General features: G+C 41.0%; 2 protein-coding genes across 3 annotated transcripts; one reads left to right on the top strand and one right to left on the bottom strand.

Annotated features, from left to right (window-relative positions):
- Positions 1–6,010: 6,010 nt before the first annotated feature.
- LOC308158139 (sodium/hydrogen exchanger 3-like) lies at positions 6,011–20,527 on the top strand (the record flags this gene model as incomplete). The annotated part of the gene is made up of 17 exons (XM_080531735.1): positions 6,011–6,458; positions 14,083–14,237; positions 14,446–14,593; positions 14,806–14,966; positions 15,448–15,526; positions 15,617–15,794; positions 16,307–16,527; positions 16,816–17,018; positions 17,383–17,472; positions 17,626–17,696; positions 18,020–18,149; positions 18,327–18,484; positions 19,126–19,243; positions 19,527–19,700; positions 19,814–19,868; positions 19,983–20,069; positions 20,241–20,527. 17 exons carry the CDS (start codon positions 6,011–6,013, stop codon positions 20,525–20,527), a joined length of 2,763 nt encoding a protein of 920 aa, XP_080387861.1.
- A 629-nt stretch (positions 20,528–21,156) lies between these two features.
- olah (oleoyl-ACP hydrolase) lies at positions 21,157–24,544 on the bottom strand. 2 transcript variants are annotated; one of them, XM_080533083.1, is made up of 7 exons: positions 24,502–24,544; positions 24,187–24,317; positions 23,678–23,816; positions 23,349–23,448; positions 22,845–23,014; positions 22,015–22,097; positions 21,157–21,738 (listed from the first exon to the last, which is right to left on the bottom strand). In XM_080533083.1, exons 2-7 carry the CDS (start codon positions 24,314–24,316, stop codon positions 21,596–21,598), a joined length of 765 nt encoding a protein of 254 aa, XP_080389209.1. In that variant the 5' UTR covers position 24,317; positions 24,502–24,544; the 3' UTR covers positions 21,157–21,595. The 2 variants fall into 2 exon arrangements, with proteins under 2 accessions (XP_080389209.1, XP_080389210.1); XM_080533084.1 differs by lacking the exon at positions 24,502–24,544 and adding an exon at positions 24,441–24,455.
- Positions 24,545–25,305: the final 761 nt, after the last annotated feature.

Below are 25,305 nucleotides of genomic sequence, written 5' to 3'. Positions count from 1 at the left end.
GTCAATATGCTGTCCTGCAGCACCATCTGGTGCCACATTCAAAAGATCTGGCCATTTTGAGTCTCTCTCATCGGTGCTGACAAACGTATTGCAGGCAGCTAATATAATAATAATGCTTGTAATATTTGTAATTGTATATTTAGTCAGTCTGACAGTCTCATAGCTGAAATCTCTTTGATACATCATCCATGTATTGGATATCATTGTGTAATGACAGTGGATGATTGAAGAAAGGGATAGTTGAATAATAAAATAATAAAAAATTATTGTCTGTCTTTGTGGGAATTCAAAAGAGTAGCAACCGTACAACCATATCCAATATTCACCTCGGTAAATGCCTGTCGGTTTGACTGTCGGATTGGCTGGATATGTGCCTGAACTCAAGACTATTTAACATGTACACAAGAGTGCCGCCTCAGTAATGTTGTTAATGGCCTGTAGTGGCAGGCATGCCCTGAAAAGACCTCTGGGCAAAGCACTCGCTTACACGTGTGTTAAAACTCACCTTAACTGTCCCTTCTGAGATCTACTACCCCCCTGCACTGTTTCTCCTGAGACATCCACATCCCCCTTGTACTGTTTCTCCTGAGACATCTACCCCCCTGTACTGTTTCTCCTGTGTCTTAAATAAATACATAAATTCCTTCTTCTAGCACAATGACTGCCAATGGCCCCAGGCTTGAGCATATATTACTTTTTCTGCTAGAACTAGTGGATAGTTGATTCACTTACTTAGCCAAATGTATCGATTGTATATATCATACTGCATATCTTAACTATACATATCTTTGCCCTTGTCTGTATATATTACACTGTACATCTGTTCATACTTTTATGGTTTTTGCACTATGCGCTATCTGGTCAGATGCCAAACTGTGTTTCGTTGTGTTTGTACTGGTACTCTGTCAATGACAATTAAATTGTATCTGAATCTGAATCTGAATCTGAATAGTAAAGCAGGGAAGGTCATGTCCAATAGGAAAGAGACCTGTTTGTGTCTGTTTTCTTTACTTGTATACGTACCAACCAGACATGCAATATCCCTCAAAAGGATTTCCTTTTTCCTTTTTGGGCTAGGTACTACCCATGTATCTTTGTTGTGTCAGAATCACTGCTCAGTTGTTTTCCATGTTTATGACCTCTAAATAAAACATAAACAAATACATTGGTTTTTAGCGTAAAGGAAGGGTTTTAGTGTAATGGAAAGGTTTCAGATCAGATTAACAAAGAGCTTTGAAAAGGGTAAACACACTCAAAAGCAATCTTTATAAGGCTCTCATAAGCTGTCCAAATACTGGACTAAACCTGTGCAAAATCCCCTGGCTGATGGAGCAACCGCTTGGAATGATTCAGATGATCCTGACTCTCAGACAATGAACTTATTGTGAGTGGGTGTTACGGCTACCAGGCAAGCCAGATAATATATCCGGGATTATACACACTTAAAACGTATGTCTCCAGAAAAGTCCTGCAAGCCTTTTCCTCATATTACGAAGATGATGTCTCTGAGGTCATGCTGATGTCTTGCCAGAGTAAATCTCATGTTTTATCTCATTTTATTTGTTCTCCCATCATCCCACAATAAAAAAGTGGGGGGAAGAGGACATATAATTGAATTCACCTGAGTAGCATATATCCCATCCCATTACAATTGTCTCAGGAAGGCCTCCAAGATCTCCAGGGACCCATCCCACCCTGGGTACGAACACTTTACCCGGCTGCCCTCGAAAAGGCGGTTCAGGACCATGGCCGCAAGGACAAACAGACTGAAGAACAGCTTCTACCCCAGGGCCATCCAGGCCCTGAACACAGCAAAGACCTAGGTTCTGGGCCCTGGACAGTCTGGACGGATTGATGGCAGCTGCTGGACTGAAAAAATCAGGTGTAGTGCTGAGGCACAAATATGTACATTTCAAGCCTGCAAACTGCGATACTTTAAATAAATGTGCAATAACACTATGTGCAATATGACAACCCTAGTCGTCTATCTGTACAGTATAGTACAGTGGATAGTGTACATAGCCTTTATTTATGTAAACCAGCTCCTTCCCTTCTTGTGTTTTTTTTAAAGTTTTTTTTTCTTTCTTTCCTAACACCAGGGGAGCCACCCCTCCTAAATTTCGTTGTTTGGTACCTGTACTATAGCAATGACAATAAAGACCATTCATTCATTCATTCAATTGTTATGACCTGTTAGTCACAACAAAAAACATACCACCATTTTGTTCATAGGTATACTTGATTTCCATTGATTGGATGGCAGTCTTATAGCCTGTTTATCTGAGGCCTGGTTATGGGCTGTCCTGCTTGACAGGTCTCTCTGCTTCAGTCACAATCTGAATTGCATCACTCGTAGTCACACATGGTCATCACACATTTACAAACAGTTGAAGTTAATTTGATGTGTCAAAGAGGAATTATGTTGCTCATGGGTTATGGTGGGAACTGCTCTGTGTGCCACTGGCTCCATCTGTAAATACTGTGGGGACTTTCTGCTCTATATAATTGGAGTACGGGCGGAACCTGAGATGACATGTCCGTTGTTATATAATGCCCTCCTTTCTACTTTGTGACACCACAAACAATTATAAAGTGGATGAGTGGAGGATAGAGGAGGAATTTTCCTTCACCCTGAACAGTCCTTATCTCTACCAGCAAACGGAAGGCATACTATTTGTGTTGGGTGTTCAATACCCGACTCTTCTCCTCCCCCTTCCTTCTTTGTTTGCTCATAACAGAACATTCTTTAAACTGAGGTATAGAAGTGGCAGTAGTAACCCATTTTAAAGGACCAAAACACACACTCTCTGACATGACTAATGTCTATTATTGTGATTGTGTACACACATCCAAGCGTTGGTTGGTGAATGACAGTTTATAGTTTCATCCAAAATCTATGATGTTCAGTGCTTAATTTGTAAATCAGGAGGTGCTGGAAAGCAACACTATTTTGCCAAACTATATTCGTAGGCATATAATCACCAACCTTTACGCAGTGAATGTAGACCCAGTTTAACCACAACACACCAACACTCATGCCATGGACTAAACTTTTGTAATTACTTCTCTTAAATACTTGATCCTGACCTTACTATTTACCGGTAGGTAGCCGCTGAGTGTTAGTAAACTTCACCAGCTGTGGTTTACCACCGTGGCTCAGCGCAAGCAGAGCGCCAACTGCAGCCAGTTGTGTTGATCGGGCTATATAGGCATGATAGGCACAAGGGGCTATTTCTAAATGAAGATTACATGTATTACAGTGGTGAGTTGGGACTTTGATGATTGTTCATGGACAGCCTTACAGTGCGGATTCATTCAAATGATGTAGACATGACTCCGGCCATCAAGAACATCAAGACCTTTGACTCCATTTCCCTCTCTTTATGTCTGTCCAAAACCACACACACACACACGCACACACACACACACACACACACACACACACACACACACACACACACACACACACACACACACACACACCTTTAAATAGTGAGCTAGTTAATGATCGTAGGGAAAGGAATGAGGAAGATGCCAAAAGAACTTCTTACGGGATTTTGAACATTTGAGAATAGAAGCCGTGTCTTTTTTCCATCTGGGGTTTTTCCAAAGGGAGTGTCAGCGATTGGTTCTTGGTTTGTTGCGTTGTTTCCATGATTCAGCAATCTCTTATGATTCTTTCGTCACACATCTCGATTGTTTTGAACATTACATATTCGCCTGATTTACACTGATCCTGGAGGTCGGATGTCAGACCCACAGAAACATCTTCATGACCTGCACTTGCCCCTTCAGCCACCTAAGACAAAAGGGCCAGAATCTATCAAATGTGACATGGTCTGGTCAATTGGTCCGTAAATCGGCATCCGATTTAATGTTCAGACTTTTCTTTCGAAAAATGTAAACACATTTCAGCGTTGTTCAAAATCTATGACATACTTGCTAATTAACTAACATGTAGTGTTTGTTAATGTTATAGTTAACTAGGTAGCAGTGGGGATTACTCACCGAATCCATTGCATTGCAGTATTTTGGCTTGATTGGTTGCCGACTTGCGGCCTAAATGACCAGACCGTGTCACAAATATCAGCCAATATCACTTCATAGGCACCGAGCCAGCGTACACAACTATAAACAGTGCTATTGTGCAAGCTGCTCGTACATGGTCAATGCTGGTGTTCCAAAAACGCTTAATTCCAGAACTCTTCTCACTTGTTATGACTAGTTAAGCACTGAAGGTGCAATTCACCTGAAGTGTTGACACACAATAAACAAAAAGAAAATCAGCTGAAATACTAACACACAACAAATGAAAAATTACCTGAAGTGTTGACACACTAGAAATGTTTAGGTCACACTACATTAAGTTGCCACCATACCTGTGTAGTAACAGTGTAATTACTCTAGTAATAGATAGTATAACCATGCTGTTACATAATAACATGCTGTGTATGTGCATAGTAATGGAGTTTAGTGGTCTATGTTGCTATGGTTGTGAAATGAATCAGTGAAGGATATTTCACTTTTTTTATTTACATTTTTGACATTTAGCAGATGCCTTTATCCAAAACGACTTACATTACAAGTACATTTGTCTAAAGTATTTTCCACAAGAGCAGAATTATATCGGGGATCATCTTTTGACTGCCCCAATATCCCTCCAACACATTTCCCTCCTAGTGCAGTGAGAACACAAAGTACTGTTCTAGCTCCTCAGAAATGAATGCCTTATCTAACAGAACAACATCCTATAGTTATCTACAACTGATCAGAAGACTAATAAGGGAAAGTGAATATACTTACCTGTCTGCTTAGCTAATACACATTTAGATGAATTGGAAAATCAGGAAAGGAATGATTTCCTGTCATCATTTCCTGGTGCTTTTCTAGTTAAGAAAGTATTTTACATCATTGGTTTTGTTCTTCTGATTTGGTCTGATTACAATTCATCTTGAAAAGGAAATAGATACACACATATGTTGGCCATGTGATTGACCTATGGTCTTGTTAATTGAGAATAGGAGCTGAAGGCCTTTTAAAGTCTAACCGAGTCAATTGGGCTTATAATATTATATATATTAATATTATATTGGGTTTATAATTGTCCAAACTAAGGTTCATTTACTGTAGTCTCTGTCTCATAAACATAGATCACTGGTAGCAATAGGCTCAACACTGACAATGTTATGGTAGTTATGGTAGTTTGTGTGTGTGTGTGTGTGTGTGTGTGTGTGTGTGTGTGTGTGTGTGTGGGTGGATGGGCATGCATGCATGCGTTGCATGCATTTGTGCATGCGTGTGTGGATCAATGACGTCACCTGATTAATTTGCCACCAATTTAATGCGTACTTCCTCCTCGCCATCTTGCTTCTGTCAGCCCACAGAACCAGCTCAGTGTTCACCCTCATCTAGAACAAGGTGAGAGCATTGTTCTGGCATCCCAGTCTTTCATATGACCTCAGTGATTTATAGAAGTAAGAGAAATGCTTCCAATATATATTTATATTTGAATGTAATTGTAGAACATGAAAGTATTGCTGGAATCGACCTAATTTGGCCAGGAACGATACTGACTCTGCCATTGCAATTACATTACAGAACAGCCAGTCAATATCATGGTGTGGACAAGTGAATGCATAATGCACTACAGAGGGTAGTGTTAGTATGGGCAGCCAAAATGCATCCTAGGCCAATGGGTGCCCAGAGGGTTGGGCTGAACTCCCTCCCATTCCATTGATGAAGAAGTGGCCCAACTAGCCGGTCTGGCTAAGGAGTGGGCGGAGCCAAAGGAAGAGAGCATCATTATGGGTTGGTCTTCACCTTCAGTGAAAAGGTGTACTCTCGCCTGAAGGAACATAGAGAGGGGGCAAACATACTCAAAGCTGCTGGCAAGATGACATTCCACTACGGCGTTGAATGAAGACAGAGAGGGAGAGATGGAATGAGAGAGACACACAAACCAATATCGATTCATAGTACAATTCAATAGCCGTTACAATAGGTGTCTAAGATGCCAGGTCTGTGGTGCTCCACGTTGTCTCTCTTATCAGTGCTGCTGGTCATCAGTAGGCCAAGCTTGGCAGATCAACCAAGCCAAGAAGACAGTCATTCTGTTGAGACGACACAGCATGACAAAGATGCTGGCACAGGACATAGGACAGACACGAGCACTGCCCAAAGCACTGATCATGGGACAGGTGCAGTCAGAGAACACAGAACAGATTCAGGCACAGGACACGAAACAGATTCAGGCACAGAACACGAAACAGATTCAGGCACAGGACACGAAACAGATTCAGGCACAGAACACGAGGAAGACTCCCATGGCGGAGATGAACACAGTGAACATGGAGGAGGTCCCATCACCACCCTGCCCATCGTCAGCTGGAAGTGGCACCATGTCACGGTCCCCTACCTAGTGGCTCTCTGGATCCTGGTCAGCTGGCTCTGCAAACTCAGTGAGTAATCTGCTGTGACCCCACTGATATAGACATGAATGTACTGTAGTGTAAACCAAAAGAGATGGATAGTAGTGTACCAGTTACTAGATATACAGATATCCAGATATATGGCGCCGCACATGGCAGCTATGGTTTTACAGTTTGTTGTAGAAATGCTCTTACTGTAATGCCAAATCAAATTCCTATATGTGTATGCTTAATGTGTATGCATAAATGGCAATAAACGTTATCTCATCTCATCTCAGTATCTCCGTTCTATCTCTCAAACCTCATTCTCCCGGTCACTCACAGTGCTATTCGTCATGCCTTTGTATCTGTCATTTACTGTATTTGTAACTATCTGTGAGCCTTTGTGTTGGTGTACAGTAATTGTGATAAGATCTGTTTTGACAGTTTGGGGTCGTACAGAAACCATTGATTTAGCCAAGAGAGATTTGTGTGTTTAGATAGGTGTTTAGATACAGAACACTGGGTTGACGAGGACTGTGATGTCTGGCAATGGTTTATCTTGCAAAAGTGTATGGGCAGGCACAGATTACATTTGAGTGAGTCGTAGAGTTGAAGCCACGTAAGGTTAATGCTAAGGGCAATGTAGCGTCAACCCTGTCACCTTATGTTTAGACATGGTCTGTTTTGGTGACAAAGGGTAGTCATTAGTGGTTCAAGTTTACACAACAGACACAATTGAGACAACACTGATGACACAGCGTGCGTGTGTGCTTGTGTGTCATGTGTGACATTGATGAAACAACCCCTTGAAACGTAACCATAGTATTTGCACTGATGACATGCACTGATGAGTGGAACCCAGAGATGATCTATTGATGTGGAACCCAGAGAAATCTATCTATCTATCTATCTATCTATCTATCTATCTATCTATCTATCTATTTATGTCTTTCAAGCCCTTGACACATACAAAATAAACCCTGTCCCAGGAGGACCGTTGGTTCTTGTCTTTAGAACCTGAGTTCTTCAGCTGAGTTCCTCTCCATCACTCTCCCTTTAACGGATGAGAGCAAATATTAGGTCCCTATTTGTTTAATTTATTGAATAAATGAACATGAATGTGTTTTCTGTAAATGATTTTATGAACTCCTTGAGTCACAGTTGAGTAAATAAGTATTCCATCACTGTCGGACAGGCTCACTATGGACACGGGCTGAAGCCTACTCAGTTCCATTTGAGGAATAGCTGGAATAGCTTAAATTTAAGCTTAATATTTTTTATTTACCCATTCTTTTGGGTTGATAAGAAAAATTCTAATTAAATGAATATGAATTGCATTTGAGATGGAATCGATAACAAGAAGGTTTATTCATAGAAATAACTAGAAGAATTTGAATTTATTCAATCAGAATGACTCCGACCCTAGTATCTGCTCATAAACAAGCCTTTTTCAGTGCACTGCAGTTGTGCGGTCTCTAGACAATGGAGTGTTTTCTTTAGAACGGCAAAGGTGCAGTGCTTTCTTCTTCCCTCCCCAGAGATTTACAATGTTTGCTTTCTTCCATTCTCTTCCCTGCCAGCGTTCTCAGACAATTTAATCTGCTGGATGAGGGACAATTTACAACAACATGGCTGGTTGGTTTGCTCAGCCAGAGGGCTGGGAAACAGCTGAGACTTGGTCCAATCCGCACACTTTCTTTCTCTGCTGTAAAATCCACTAAAAGGGTCAACACAGGACACAGGGTCAACCTTGGACACAGGGTCAACCGTGGACACAGGGACAACTTTGGACAAAGGGTCAACTTTGGACAAAGGGACAAGTTTGGACAGACTTCTATAGGCTTCTTTAGTGTTATTGTTCAACAAAATTAAACACAACCTACTTTGGAGAGTATGATTCAGTGTAGAAAAGGTTTTCAATTCACATTCTAAATATCTAAACTGAGTGTTGTCTGTTACAGCTAAAATGGACTGTGTGTCTTGTCCTGTGTACATCCATCACCCTCTCTCATAAGTCTCACTGTAACACAACTAATATGATAGGCTCTATTCTAGTGTAGGTTCATGTACTGTATGTACTGCCTTATGGCGGACATTTTCTTGTCACCTGAGACTTGACCTCTCTCCTCAGGTGTTTTAAAGCACTTATACTTATACATGCTTGAAGAGACATGGGCCCTAGGGATATTTAACATTTGAATGGCTAAGTGAAAGACTGACTGCTGGTTAAGATTGTACAGTAGGGCATTAGTTAATGTGGCCAATAATGGGAATTGATGCATGACAACAACCTGCTGCTGAACCAGTCAAAGACCCAGGAAATCATCGTGGACTTCAGGAGGAAAAAATCGGAGGTCCAGCCCCTGCTCGTCGATGGAGGGAGCGTGGAGAGAGTCTCAACCCTCCGATTCCTGGGGGTGCACATACAGGATGACCTGTCCTGGAAGATAAACACAGCAGCCATCATCAAGAAGGCACAACAGCGGCTCTTCTTCCTGAGAGTCCTCAGGAAAGACCACATCGGACAGGAGATGCTGGTGACCTTCTACCGCTGTGCAGTGGAGAGTATCCTCACCTACTACATCGGCATCTGGTTCTCCAGCTGCACAGCCGCAGAGAGGAATGCGCTACAGAGAGTCGTGAGATCGGCCCAGAAGATCACCGGCGCCCCCCTCCCCTCTCTGGAAGAGCTGTACAACACACGCTGCCTCAGGAAGGCCTCCAAGATCTCCAGAGACCCATCCCACCCTGGGTACGAACACTTTGCTCGGCTGCCCTCGAACAGGCGGTTCAGGACCATGTTCGCAAGGACAAACAGACTGAAGCTCAGCTTCTACCCCAGGGCCATCCAGGCCCTGAACACAGCAAAGACCTAGGTTCTAGGCCCTGGACAATCTAGACAAATTGATGGCAGCTACTAGATTGAAATCAAGTGTAATACTGAAACACAACTGTGTACATTTCAAACCTGCAAACTGCGACACTTTAAATGTATGTGCAATAACACTATGTGCAATATGACAACCCTAGGGTACATAAGGTTCAGAGAATAGGAAATGTTAGAATAGGTATAGCATAGCATAGAGTACAGCACAGTGTTTTATTTGTATAGTATAGTGGATAGTGTACATAGCCTTTATTTATGTAAACCAGCTCTTTCCCTTCTTGTTTTTAGTTTTTTTTTCCTAGCACCAGGGGAGCCCCCCCTCCCAAATTTCGTTGTTTGGTACCTGTACTATATCAATGACAATAAAGACCATTCATTCATTCATTCATTCATTCATTCATTCATGACATCCCGTCCCTAATTGATTTAGCCATTTTGACATATAAGGGAGTAGATAATGATACACTCGCTTCTATAGGTGTGAAAATAACATTTAACTCATGACTCATTATGCATTATAATAGCTGACTTATCATTTGGTCATTCGTATCCTTCGTATCATTCAAGTCAGTCGCAGTCTGCAGTGTCAACATACTCTACCCCTATCACACGATTTAATTAAGAGACTGTGTTGTTTACTGTAGCAATGCCCCCTGTTAAAGTCTTGTATAGATAATACCTGATAATAATAACACCTGATGAGTGTTATAGTAACTGTAGTAAAATGTTGGAGTAATGTTGTACTAGGTGTGTATTTTAGGCTTTGGTAGGCTTTGAAAGCCTTTTATAGGCTTTGATATTTAATTTTTAATTTTTAAAATGTGTAAATAAATAAGAACATATAATCAATTATGGACATCAAACATCCTTAGTGTACTGTAGGCCTGAGAGAGGTAGCATGAGGAAGAAACAGGTGAGCGGGTAATCGATAAAACAATTGGTTTATTGATTCTTCAAAATGACCTAGCAAGGATTGTCTCAGAGTAACAAGACACAGGTGTAGGTTTTACTAGAACCACACTGGACATAACTAAGTCATCGATGGTTGATTTCTCTGCATGACATGTTTTCATTTCCTTCAGTTACAATAACTTATGCAATGGGGTTAATGCCCAGTCAAATAATAGTAAGTGTATGAATGAAACACATTAACTAAGATGTCATGTTACAACAGCTGAGACTGAAACCACATCATCAGCATGGACTTCCCCATCAATGGTTGACATGTACACGACAAACAGATGATGTCATTGTTTCCTACAAGGTGGCTTTTTGTTGTATATCAATAAGTTGACAGAATACACACAAAATCATAACCCAGTGTTTCCAGCTTCTTGTTGCTAACAGTTGTTTTCATCCATCTATGTGAGAACTATGAGCATGAGGAACCAGGCATCTTACTGTTTGTGTGTCACCCATCATTATTTGGGACCATTGTGCGTTGTGCCTGCAGGACTGGGCTTTGTGCCACACAAAACATCCAGCCCGAGGGCAGGGGAACGATTATGTGCATTAAATTGTAAAGTAAGAACCTGTCTTGTGTAGAAGGATCATTATAGGCTATTACAGAATACTAAGGGCCCGACTGCACGTAAGGCTATAGAACCAGAGGACAAGTCACGTAAGGCTATAGAACCAGAGGACAAGTCAGGGAACTAGAACCTGATGATCTGTACAACTTGTGAGCTTAGAATGGTTCTATCTCCGTTTAGGGTAGTTCAAAGATATTGTGCGTCAAAGTTTTTACATTCCATTATGTTTTGTGAGATGGAACCTTTGTATTTTATGAATTACTAACTAAAACATTTCAAAATTTTAAAAATAACACCACACAGGCATTAATAAACACCTAATGGATCAGACTATGTAAAAAACTCAATTTTGACCAAAAATGGAGATAGAACCTTATACTTCTAACGTCACGAACTGTAGAATGCAGCCAGAATGGAGGAGGGTCTGTAGACCCGGAGATAATTACTTTACCTTTCAATTGAGGTGAGGCGATCATCTCAGGAAAGCTTTAACCAATATTGAGACATATACATCAATCATTAAGAATATCTGTCAGAGATTACTTAGAAGCAGACAGTGAAAGCTGTGCAATATATGGAGGACTGTCTCTTAGTATAATTTCAATTTACTTCAAGTTAACTTGACTCTACATGCTGGTGAAATACACAACCAGGCATACAAAACTTAAAAAAAATATGTTGTGTTTTTGTGTTTACATATTTCAATATGAAATTGTGATATACTTATATTCAAGGATCAGTGGGTTTACAAAATAAATCGAAACAATCCTGGTGTGTGAAGTGAAACAATGAACCAAAACAGGCCCTAAAAATACCCCCATATCAAGAGTTACAGTTTTTGTATCCAGTTTCTTTAAAAATCACACAGTGAAGTCTACACAGCAAATATGGTATGACAGTCTTTGCCCTTGATGAGGTACAGTAAGGACTCAAGAAGCGAAACCAAACCGTGCTAAACCTGACTGAATAACCAGGAATGCTCTGAAAAGGTATTTCCGCACCCCCCCGCCCCACCCACCCTGAGAAAAGACATATAAATGGCTGAGCCTGGGATTCAGCGCACCTCTGCCCTAGCTGCACCACTGACCACAGAAGAGACCAGGCATGCCACAGACACAGGAGGAGGGACGGTCCGAAACATAACGTTCTGTCCCGCTGAACAGTCTGAGTGTGGTACAAATCGGCTACTGATATCTCTGGGATGCTGGGACAAGAATACCTTGAACTTTTAGGAGCATAGTGGGGCACACGTTGAGGCCAAACATTGTTGTATTTATTTGTCTATTTATTGGGGGGAAATGCCATCATGCAGAGCTTGCCTCTGGCTGTTAGAGGCAGCATTGCTGACCATTGGCGCTTTAGCAGTGGGAGGTACAGAGGTGGTAGAACCTCCACCCCAGGGCTTGAACCTCAGCCAGGCTGGTGGGGGACATGAGTCCAGCATTTCAGGGATACAGATTGTAACGTTTAAATGGCACCATGTGGAGGCCCCTTACCTGATCGTCTTGTGGATATTTGTGTCTGGAGTGGCTAAGATGGGTATGTATACAAAGAGCACATTCTGATCTTTCAGAACTTTCAGTGGGACCTAATCAATATGTCATTCAGATTATTGGTTGATTGAACAATTGAAGTGTTCAGATGTGAAAAGAGCTGAGAAAATGTATTTCAGGGTCCACCTCTGAAAGTTATGTCAAGGTGTGAGATAGGTTTCAGACGCAGAACTGCTATGTCAGGAAAGAAACAGCAGGGCTGGTATTATTCAAGTTTATTCTGGTAGACAGATAATGGCAAAGGCCATGAACATCGTAATGACTTTTCTTGTGGGCTCCAACCAGGTAGAACGAAGAGGATAAAAAAATAATTCAAATGTGTTCATACATTCACACAACAAAAGGAGGTTTTAAAGTTTCCATTCATAAAAATGTACAGCGGTGTTGGACAAAGATTCCAGAATTTTAGGGTTAGATCAAAGGGAATAGTCAGTACCATCTCATCTGTGAGAACTAAAGTTGATTGTGTTGCATTTGTGCCATAAATAGGCACCATATAATGCCACTGACTGGTAACTGTAGCTCTTGTCAGTGTTATCAAGGCAACACGCTGTTCTGCTTTTCCTTTTTTACACAAGTTCATGGAATATTATTAGACCTCAGACATTCCATAGATAGCTACCGTTAAAGAATTTGGACAATTTGAGGGTTTGAGGGTTAGAGGGTGTGACTATGGCATCTTCATGCACTTTTCATGTTCAAATGCCACAACGGCTATGTGTGATATAAAAACATTATGAAAGAATGAATCTTGATCTTGATGATCTTAAATGGTGCTCATATTATGGTGCTTTCTATAGATTGTGGAATAGTCTCCTATCCCTAGAGGTGAACTAACTATAAATGTCATGAGTGAAAACAGCCTGTATATTACTTATCTATTTGCTTACTTAACATTGTACCCACTCATCCCAGATCTGGACAGTTGGAGGTAAAACATTATTATCATAAGTAACACATAAAATTGCACAATATTTTCTTTTCACCGCAGAGGTCAGCTAGGATAAATAAACAAAGTGAAGGAGAGTGTGAACCCATCCAAAGATCTTAAACTTAAATTTTAACTGGTCCTATTTCAACTGCTGACAACGACATACAACACATCATCAGAACATTACTGTTCATGTTTATAGTAGGCTACAGTACATTCAGTCAATGAGGAACATTAATAGTAGCATGGAAACAATAAAAGGCCTTTAATACCACTTTGAAGAGAAGAACCCCTGCCTCCTGCCAGACATAGCAAGAGTGACCGAGAGCTGTGAACTTTTAAAAACAGGATAGGTCACCACTGGTTAATCATACCCTAGGAACAAAAAAAATGACACTTTCTCAGTGTGGTTCAAAAGGTTGATGATTTGCAAAAACTCACAGATATTTTAATCTCTTTGCTTTTCTCTTGCCACTGGGTTTCAATACCTTCCTGTTAATGTCAAGCAAGGTGTCAGGAGAAACCGGGTGTTGATGCTAATGACTGGTCAACGGCTCATTGATCCTATAACCTGCCTAAGTACATCTTTCATGGTTTTTGCTGTCATGATATTTGCAGCCATCTCTGACTTTGGCCATCAAAGACTGACGACCTTTGACTCCCTTTCTTCCCCTTCAGTCGCCATTTCTCTTATTTGATCTAAACCATCTCTTTCTCTCTCTCTCTCTCTCTCTCTCTTTCTCTCTCTCTCTCTCTCTGGCTCCAACAGTATTTGAGCTCAACCACAGCCTGACCAGTGTGATCCCTGAGAGCGCTCTCCTCATTGGTATTGGCTTCATCCTGGGAGGGATTATCTATGGGGCGGACAAGGTCCAGACCTTCAGCCTGACGCCCACGGTCTTCTTCTTTTACCTGCTGCCCCAGGTCAAATTTGAGATTATATGAGAGTATACTTTATTAATCCTCAAGAGACTAATTGCATGGCCACAGGTTAATTTGGTAATTTCAACTTTAATTTTGTCATACCTTCTTCACAGGACAGCTTTAACATGTTCAAACTGAAACATGGGAAAACTGAGTAGATGGGATCTGCGCACATAATTACAAATGTACACACAATTTATGTATACAGGTTATCTTGGATGCAGGCTACTTCATGCCCAACAAGCTGTTCTTCAGCAACATGGGGGCCATCCTGACCTACGCTGTGATTGGCACCTGCTGGAATGCTGCCTCTTTGGGATTGGCACTCTGGGGGTGTCACAAGGGCGGAGCCATGGGTAAGTAAGGAAATCAATCAAAGCCCACTGACCACAATAGAGCTCATAAACATGGCTGTTGGACAGGTTCTTCTTCTTCTTCTTCTTCTTCTTCTTTGTATGTGTGTGTGTGTGTGTGTGTGTGTGTGTGTGTGTGTGTGTGCGTGTGTGTGTGTGTGTGTGCACGTTCATGGCGTAAAATCTAGGATCTTGTCATCTTCCATCCCCTGTAGGTGACCTGGACATTGGTCTTCTACAGTACCTGTTGTTTGGGAGTCTGATCTCTGCTGTGGACCCTGTGGCTGTCATTGCTGTGTTTGAGCAGGTCCACGTCAACGAGGTCCTGTTCATCATGGTGTTTGGGGAGTCCCTCCTGAACGATGGTGTCACAGTGGTACGTCTCAATGTCATCTTCAACATTATCAATGAATTTGTGTGTAAAATGTAAAAACATTACTTCAACAATCTTCAAAGTGTTACATAGAGTAAGCCCTATATGGTGCAATGTGGGGGTGGTGGTGTCCTAGGGGATATTGAGTTGGACTGGTGATCAGAAGGTCATGAGTTCAAATCCCACCCGGGATCACTACGATTAGTGTGCCCTTGAGTGAGGCACTTAGCCCTAAATTACTCCATGGAGACTGTCCCTGTAATCTCTAATTGTAAATCTCTGCTAAATGGTAAAATGTTCCAAAGCTATCCATCATTGGAATGCTGTACAGTTTAAATGACTTAGCTCAGGTGCCTGTTTGTATAGCAATATCCATCACTTGCAGTACAAACAGAAAAATAGTTTGTGACTTTGTGTTTGTGTAATGGATTAGATTACATAATCCATAAATGGCAAGACATTAAAGCAATCTGTGTTCCCTCAGGTGCTGTTCAATGTGTTTGACGCCTTTGTGTCACTGGGTGGGGAAGAAATCGACGCTGTGGAGATCATCAAAGGCATAAGTACGTCAAAGCACACTTTTCTGCCAATTTAGGGTGGACCCTATGACAAGACAATTGCTCCAATCTCTCCCCCTCCCCTGCTCTGTGTAGTCTCCTTCTTCGTGGTGGCGTTCGGAGGCTCCTTGGTTGGCATCGTGTTTGCTCTGCTGATCTCCCTGCTGACCAGATGCACCAAGAACATCCAGATCATCGAGCCTGGCTTCATCTTTGTCCTGGGCTATCTGGCCTACCTGACTGCCGAGATGCTCTCTCTCTCTGCCATCCTGTCGTAAGTGCTTATGAATGTAATGATTTTTTAACCCTTTTTTTAATGATTTGAAGTGCTTTACTAGCTTTATGTGTATGACCAAACATACTATTAATGAGTCTTGCGTTGCAATACATTGGACTTAAGTCCACTATCTCCTTAACTTCCTCCCGGGGATCAATAAAGTACCTATCTATCTATAGTCTGCTACTGTGCCCTGTAAATGTAACCATCAGGGGAGGCTAGTGGTAGTAGAAATTGGAGGACGGGCTCATTTTAATGCATGGAATGGAACGAGGAATGGTCAAACATGTTTGTTCCTTATTATATTCCATGCATTACAATGAGCCCGTCCTCCGATGTCTACCTCAATCAGCCTCCCCAATCACACACATCCATGTATGTCAGTTTTAGCATGTCGGTATCTAATAAACCGGAAACTTGAAACTAGAAATATTTTTCTTGTGCACTGGATGTTTTAGATGTTTTGGGGCCTGTTTGAAATGTCACACCCTTTGCCTGTTGTGCCATAGGATTGTGTTCTTTGGTATGGGCTGTCAGAAGTACGTCAATGCGAACATGGACGAGCGGTCCGTCATTACGGTGCGATACGTCATGAAGGTGTTCGCCAATGGCTCAGAGACCATCATCTTTGTCTTCCTCGGCATCTCAGCCATCGACCCTGCGATATGGGTGTGGAACACAGGCTTCATCCTCCTCACAGTCGGCTTCATCTTCGTCTTCAGATTCATGGGTGAGGTTGGGTCATAGTGTGCTGTGTGAGGCTCTAATGGGGATACTGTATATAATGCTTCACATGGCTTCACATACAGTGCCAGTGCTGATACTGTGTGTGTGTGTGTGTGTGTGTGTGTGTGCGTGTGCGTGTGCGTGTGCGTGTGTGTGTGTGTGTGTGTGTGTGCGTGCGTGCGTGTGTGTGCGTGCGTGCACGTGTGTGTGTGTGTGTGTGTGTGTGTGTGTATGTGTGCCTGTGTATGTGTATGTGTGGCTGTGTATGTGTGTTTGTGTCTGTACACCACAGGAGTCTTCTTCCTCACTTGGTTTCTGAACAAGTACAGACTGGTTCCCTTGTCAGTCATTGATCAGGTGGTCATGAGCTACGGTGGCCTGCGTGGTGCAGTGGCATACGGCCTTGTGGCCATGCTGGATGAGAGTAAGATAAAGGAGAAGAATCTGATGGTCAGCACCACGCTCATAGTGGTGTACTTTACTGTCATCCTGCAGGTAATAAACCTATTAAACCTCAATCAACCATTGCTATCCCAAGTGAATAAAAAGTATACTTAAATGTGTTGATGGATAGATTAAAGGAGTATTTAATATGCTTAAAATATATTCATGTTTTTCTATACTGACGTAAAGTACACTGACTGTACTTTTGTGTACTTACTCAAAGTGTACTTTAATTTCATGCCCAAGTATGTTGTACACAGTATATCATATAAGGAATCTATTTTTTGTTATACTGTATGTTTATATGTTTCATGATGCATAACAGTTCATTATGTCTTTAAACAGTGAACATTGATCATTAACTCTCAAGACTTAGGTTACAGATTTCCTTCCATTTTCTTCATCTCTGTTGCAGGGAATAACCATGAAACCACTGGTCACCTGGCTGAAGGTGAAGAGGGCAGAACAAACAGACCTTACACTCGCTGAAAAACTGCAGAATAGGGTAACTACTACTGGAATTCTTCTTAGTTTTATACTATAATTTACTTTTGTCTAAACAACGTAGGCTACAATAGTCAAACCTAACCCTAATACAATACAATAACTAAATAAACCTAACCTTCTCATGATTCAATATTCCTCTTTCTTTATTCAGGCATTTGACCACATGCTTGTCGCCATAGAGGACATATCTGGACAAATAGGTCATAACTACATGAGAGACAAGTATGTTGACACTGAAATCATACCATGTTACGGTTTTGCTATAATTTAATTTAATTTATATCAGAACATGCCATAACAGGCAGGGCCTTAACACTCAAACTGTATGAACACCTGTCTTTACCTTACCAATCCAAAAACTCCCAACTCTCTTACAGTTACACTATTCACTCTGTTATGCTCTGTGGCTTACTTGTTAATGGAGCCTCCCTGTGACCTTTTATACTATAGATGTATGCACTCACTGTACTTCAGTACGTCAGGTAAATTGCATTATTCTATTCTATTCCGTTTTTAAATGTTCTCTTCTATCTTATCCTTTCAAGGTGGAAACACTTTGAGGAGAGGTGGTTGTGTTGGATGTTGATGAAGAATACAGCCAGGGAGTCTCGTGACTACATTTTCAACATCTTCCACCAGCTCAACCTAAAGGATGCCATGAGCTATGTGAAAGAGGTAAGGAAGAGTGGCAGGTCAACTAGGTCATGACATTAATTGAAGGATTTTATTCATAACTATTCATTTACTCCCATAACTTACCAACCGTTCCCAACTATTCCTGACTGTATTTATGATAATTAAGTCTATCTGTGGTCTTATCATCAAGTTCTATTCTGTTCTATTCTCCTATAGGGTGAGCGGAGAGGTTCATTAGCATTCGTTCGGAGTGAGACTGCCAATGTGGATTTCAATAAGAAGTTTGGTTCTGATTTCTCTGAGATGTTGCCTGACATCATGACAGATACGTCAGATACCATGGGTCCAGACCATGTCCCTGTCACCTCAATCCTGTAAGCAACACTGTCTGACTTTTCAACACCTTTAACCTATGTGTCATCCCTTAGGAGAGCTGAAATGTAAACAAAAACCTGTTTCTACCATGGCAACTATAAATACCAGCACAAGGAGCACAGGTTCCTGTGGCGGATGCTGGATGCACAGCATAAACACTGCGTATTTACGAGACACACACCTGCTAGCCTCAATCCTTTGACATGCTATCGAGTACAATATGACTACACATCATGACATAGGAACATACTGTTGATTTTTGATTACCAAAGTATTTAGTTAATATTTCAGTAATTCCACAAACATGTTGTGATTGATTATAGACTGGTTGTTATTCTTACACAAGACGACCCCAATTTACCTGATAAAAGTGGCAAACACACTGGTAATTCAATTCAGTTTAGTTGACAGGGACAGCACACATGTTATCAACACACATTAATAAGTAAATGTGTCTGAGTTGGCTAGAGAGCTAATTTACAACTGATCAATCCATGATCTGGCAGGCCAAAGTGGACTAACTTTTGAAGTTTGAGGTCCTCTTACAATCTTTTCAACATGTCACTAGTTAAAACAACAATTACACAGCTGTATTTGTGTGGGCAATGAGGACTTATTTTTACTTCTTCCTTTTCAAAAGAGACAATGTGCCCTCTGTGTGCCTAGACATACATGAGCAGGACATGAAGAACATGAGGTCAGAGGACATCAATGCTCATCACCTACTGCAGCAACATCTCTACAGGGGCAGAAAACAGGTACTAATCAGTCAAAACAAACTGAAAACTGTTTTAGTCAAAACATTTAAATCCAAATCAAAATGTTCAACAATTATCTTAACAGAGGTTGAGTTTTTTTTTTATTAGTGTTTTTTGTTTGACAATAACAAACAGTTTAATTTTCAAGTTGTTGATACTGGATTCCACTCTTACTCTGACTCTATTTGTATGTTGTCAATCAGAAATCAGAAGTCATACTCAGGTTACAGGTGACATTTACCTTCTCTTTCCTCTCCTCCTTGCTTTTGTCTTTACATTACAGCATAGACACAGGTACAGCCGAAGAGAATTTGAGGTCAACAAAGATGAGAATGAGGTGCAGGAGATCTTCCAGAGGACCATGAGGAACCGTCTGGAGTCCTTCAAATCTGCAAAGATGGGTGGTGTTCATCCCAAGAAGATAACAAAGCCTTCAAAGAAGGATCCAGTGCAAAAGGTCAGATATTCAGCCATTTTCATTTATCCCAATCATTGGTCAAATAATATGCATAATAGCATAATATTATAATAAGCAAACTCTGTATGAATACAAATGTTGTGTCATTCTAGATGCCAAATGGAAAATCAGCAGACACCAGTATGGCCAATCCTTATGGGGATGAAGGTATGTACATTTGTTTAGCTTTCGTCTACTCTTCTTGTTGTTATGAGACGGCTGTGGAGGAAAACCTTTGATTTTAGTTACATTTGTATTCTCTGATCCTCTGTCTACCTCCAGATTTTGAGTTCTCTGAAGGAGACAGCGCCTCTGGTGGTGACGCTGCAGGCGGTTCATTCCCTATGAGAGTCACCTACAGAGCAGGAGGTAACAGTCCTTTCATTGTTTGTAATGACTCTCTTATTTTGTCAGAAGGTTTACATCACAAACAATGTTCTATTCAAGTCAAGTTATATTCAACTCATAATGCAGACCAAGATCATATAGGTCAAATCAATCTAATCTAAAAATGTTTCCCCTTTCTCTCTCTTGGTGTAGCTGGAATTTCAAACCCAGCCTTCATGCCGGAGGTGGACCTCATGGCACCGTTGCAGATCCCCCCATGGCTGGCTGAAGCAGAGGTGGACAGCAGCAGTGTTGCCCCCTCTCAGAGAGCTCAGCTGCGACTGCCGTGGACCCCCAGCAACCTCCGCCGCCTGGCCCCACTGCGGCTCAGCACCCAGTCAACAGACTCCTTCGTGCTGGCGGACGCTGCCTCCGCCACCCCCCAGCGTCCACATTCACCACCGCCACGACCACCGCCAAAAGATGGAACCCACATGTAGAATCCTATAAACTTTGACCCCTGTGACCCTGACCCCTGAGTGACCCTGTTGCCAAAGACACCGTTCTAGAACCTCAGACCTTGCACCTGCTCTTGGAACAGAACATTAACTAGGGAATGTTTTCTTTTCTGTTCAGCTGTTTAATCATATTCTTGAATCTCCAGGCAAAACATTCCACTGCCCTAAATCCTTTGTACTCTCCAAATCGGGCTCCACTTCTTCCTCTTAACTTCATCCTTTGAGTTAAAGTAGTTCACAAATGATTAGCAAGTGACCTTGCTGTCACAATTCATGGTGAATTCATACCCAGTTTACCTGACCCAATCGATCAATCCTACTTTAATGTTCCCAATGATTTTGATCATCCCATGTCTAGCATAAGAAATGCAGCCACACCCTCCAAATTAAAGTTAATAAGATATGGGCCCAAGTTTAACATATAAACCAGATTGTTTGTCATTTTTGCGACCTCATCCCTGAATGTGATTAAGTTATCTATAGATAAGTTATATTGTAGATATGTCGATTTCTTTTGATAATAGTAAAGAGAATAAAGCATTTAAAATTAGAGTCATTTATTGACAGGATGATAGGATCCGATACAATGTAATCAATTGAAATGTTGCTTTAATCGCTTCATGTTATTTTTTCATTTGTCAAAGAGACATTTTTTAGGTCAAATAAAGCTTGGTTTTAAGAGACAAATAGCACTGTTGTAAATGTCACTTGTACAATAAAGAAATATGTTATTTATTCACCAATAGTTTGTTGACCATCTGTATCTTGTATCATCAATCAATCATGTCCATTCATTCATTCATTCATTCATTCATGTGCAAAATCTCTAATCTGTAAATTAAATCGACCTCTTTCAGTCAGACACTCAAAAACACATACTTATACATACTGTACATATTCATGTTCATAATCCTACAGTATTGTATCAGAAACAATTCTTTCTTTTTGTTAGAAATTATCAGCAAAATTATTCAAGATATTATAATACAGTTGACAGACATGGCGAGAAGCCTTCATACAAAGTTTCACAGCATCTGTGGAATCATAACATTACAAGTAGTCCATTTCTGCGGTCTCCAGATGCTTTGTGATGTAGTCCAATATGATTTTCTCATTTGCTGAATCTTTCAAGTAGAAATGGGCCCCCTCTAGCATTTTCACAGTGAAATCTCCATCTGATATCTCTTTCCAAGCTGTGAGCGGAACAATAAAAAGATGTTGAAGAAATAAGACATTTCAGGCTTACTGAATGCTGTAATATATAATATGTAATATGCTGTAATATGTATATGTAATATCCCGGAGCATATGACCCCTCATTGCATGGGACTATTCATTTCCACTATCAAAGATACATGTGCAGTACTCTAACTGTACATAGTTATGCAACATGTATCCATCATGTGGGTGTTATGTGAAAGACATCAAATGAAGAGCTCTTATACAAGAAAAAACATCAATGCGCTGACCTTGTAAGTCATGTGGAATGTCCTGTTTTCCATCAAAGCATGTGACTGGGCAGTGGAGGAGAGAACCTCCTGGCCTGGTGCACCTGGAACACAAGAACCAAGACATTACATAATCTGACATAATCTGGGGTAATAATATAACAAATGTGGCAGTGCTTTATTTTATGACGTATACATTATTTCTATGTCAGTGGGGGATTCATTGTTAGAAATACTAGAATGTAATTCCACAGTGACTTAGTGATTAGACAGCAATGGTAGCAGGACTGTAAAATAAAGTAGGCCATGCTGTCACCATGTCGTCTTTAGATAATTAGTCTGTAACATGGACAGTAACACTGTAACATAAAGATTTACAGACATGTTTACATCAGATATGACCTGATTGCCTTTGGATTCTCCACCCTTTATCCAGAAGTGAACCCCTCACACATTTAAAAGTATTTAATGCAAGCATGACTGGAGAAAGATCATACTGAAAAATGTATGCATCCACTGCAATGTAAGTCGCTTTGGATAAAAGCATCAGCTAAATGACATTTTATTATCCCTAACAACAGTCCATTCCTTTAACAGTCCAGGAGGGGGTGTAGTGTATGAGTGCACACATCAGTAAAAGGGTAGACAATCTGACCACAGCAATAGATAAGCCAACCTCAGTGGGGGCTGATGGGAATGTAAATCAGAGGATGGCCTCATTGTAATGCATGAAACGGAATTAGGAATGGCATCGAACACACATACAGTATATAACCATTCCTCATTCCACTCCATTCATTATAATAAGCCTGTCCTCCGATTCCTACCTCCACCAGCCTCCCCTGGCCTACCTGTAGTTCTCCACTACGTGGAGGTCAGCCTTCAGGGCAGGCAGGAAGAGCTGCAGCACCTCAGGGTTGGCCAGCAACTCAGGGGGCGTGCCCCCGATCCTGATCATCCACTGGAGGAACTCTTCGTCCGACAGGTCACTCCTATTTGGGGCACGAAGACGTGTCTCTGACTAGACATTAAAGGAAAAAATAAGGTGGATTGACATCATTGTGACCAGTGAAACAAGCGCCTTTTCTGTGTACCTCAACAGTTAATTTTAAAAAAAATCATAATAATCATAATAATCTTTTAGCATTATGACTGCCAATCGCCCCTGGCCCAAGCATAGATAAAGCATACTTGCCCAAGCATACATTTTCTTGCTATGACTGATGGATAGATGATTCACTTACTTAGTCAAATGTATTTGTTGTAAGTCGCTTTGGAAAAGGGAGTCTTCATATGCATAGGTTATAGCCTAGTGTGTATTCTGCATTGTTTTTTCCATGGTTAATATTACTCACATAAGGTGCAGAGGCACCAGACAGGAAGACGTGAACTGGCTCCATCTTGTGGACTCTCTTCAGTGTATCTGCTACAGCAAAGCTGGTCATGGCACCAAAGCTATGGTTGTGAAGCAAAGGTCAAAAGTCATGAGAGAAATGTAGTGGAGAGAAATGCACGCAACGTCAAGCAGGGGAACATCATGATGTTGATTAGTGTGTATCAGAGGAGTCTGGTGGAGGTAAAAATCAAATGGTATCACGCGTGTTTCACACCATTCCTTATTCCGTTCCATTTGTTACAATGAGCCTATCCTCCGATTTCGAGTGATGTCATATTCTGGTCATACCTGTGGCCAAAGAGGGCAAACGGCTTCTCCTTGAGCACTGGCAGCAATGCATTTATGACCTCATCAACAATCTGCTGCATGCTCTGAAAGAACGGCTCTTTGGCTCGAGCCTCCCTACCAGGGAGTTTAACAGCATACACTGGGAGAGAAAACACGTTTTAATTAATTCATCATCCATCCATAATTAATTCAGTCATCCATACTGCACAGCTATAGTGCTTTTACAAAACTGTACACCAAGGCCTTTGGCCCCTAGTTTCGTTTTTTGGGCTTTGTCTCTGTTTTGTCTGTCTGTCTTTCTGTAAATGTATACAGCGTCCTTGGGTTCCTTTGAGAGGCGCTATATAAATCTAAGATATTATTATTATTATTATTATTATTATTACATGATATTTTCTAAGTAATAATCAAGCCTGATGCTCACAAATTCTGAATAGGATCAATAAATCAATCAATCAATCAATAATGAAAGGCGATGAATCAATCATATTTTGATAGGATAGGTTTACCTTCAATAGAGCTGTTGAGGATGTTCCCCCAGCGAGCATAATGGATGGAGCCTCCTCCTGCCCATGGGAAGCATATCAGCCTGGCCACAGCATCAGGCTTCTTCCTGAAACAGTTGATCACCTTGTCCATTCTATTTGACAAGAGAAGGTGGGGAAGACACTCCATTCATAAGTATGTAGTAGTAAAGTTTTAAATTAAATTAAATTATTAACAGATAACAATGTTAACAAAGTATTAACACAAAAACATTTACAAACAATGGTGGTTACATGTGTGTCATACATATCTGACAGTTAGCCCTAGCTATCTCATACTTTCTCTAAAGTACAGTAGTCCCTAAACTTCCTGGTTATCTTCTTCTTCAGGATCTGGTTAGTAGGGTGCAGTACTGCTGAAATGTAGCAAAAGTGCCATCTATTGACTTGAGTGTGGTACTACTGCTGTAGATTATGCGTCCCATGTATCTACTATTCTCTTGAATTGTGCACTTGTGCCCTACCCGCATGGATTTAGAAGGAATGGACTGGTGTAAGATTGCTGGTGAAGAACAATACAATGTTAAAAATCCATATGGGGAAGTGCATTAGTACACACATCAGGGAAAGAATGGAGAAATGGGAAGCAGAACAGAAAACATATTACAATCCTCTTTAAAGTTCGAGATTGCATCCAAAATGTACCTTCTCATGAAGTGTACGTCTGTGCACTTTCTTACATGGATTTAAAAGCATATTATGTAGGCATGGTCTTAAGAGTTTCAACCATATCTCTTTACACTAGTGATTGCAATTCAGAGACAGCCGAACAAACAAAGAGTTTATTAGGAAACCTTTATAATTCCGAAACTAGGATAAACGATGTTACGCGACTGGGTTTTTTATAGGGTGCCATTTGGACTTCATAACTTGTGAAAAATAAATTGTTGATTTACCTATATTTTAATGTTATATTATATAAAGGACATATCTAACTTGCTGAAAAACATAGTCATAGAGCTCAGGCACCTAAATTGAATTTTATTTAGAATACCCTCGGTTAGTTGAATAGGGCTAACAGAGTGGACACTAACAGGGTGGACACTAACAGGGTGGACATTTTGAGTTAAAGTTAGCCTTTAG

The sequence above is a fragment of the Nansenia antarctica genome (genome assembly GCF_963989245.1).
Source record: "Nansenia antarctica genome assembly, chromosome: 5".
Lineage (NCBI taxonomy): Eukaryota > Metazoa > Chordata > Actinopteri > Argentiniformes > Microstomatidae > Nansenia > Nansenia antarctica.
Note: the sequence above shows the minus strand (reverse complement) of the source record. Positions and strands in the feature narration are given on the sequence as shown.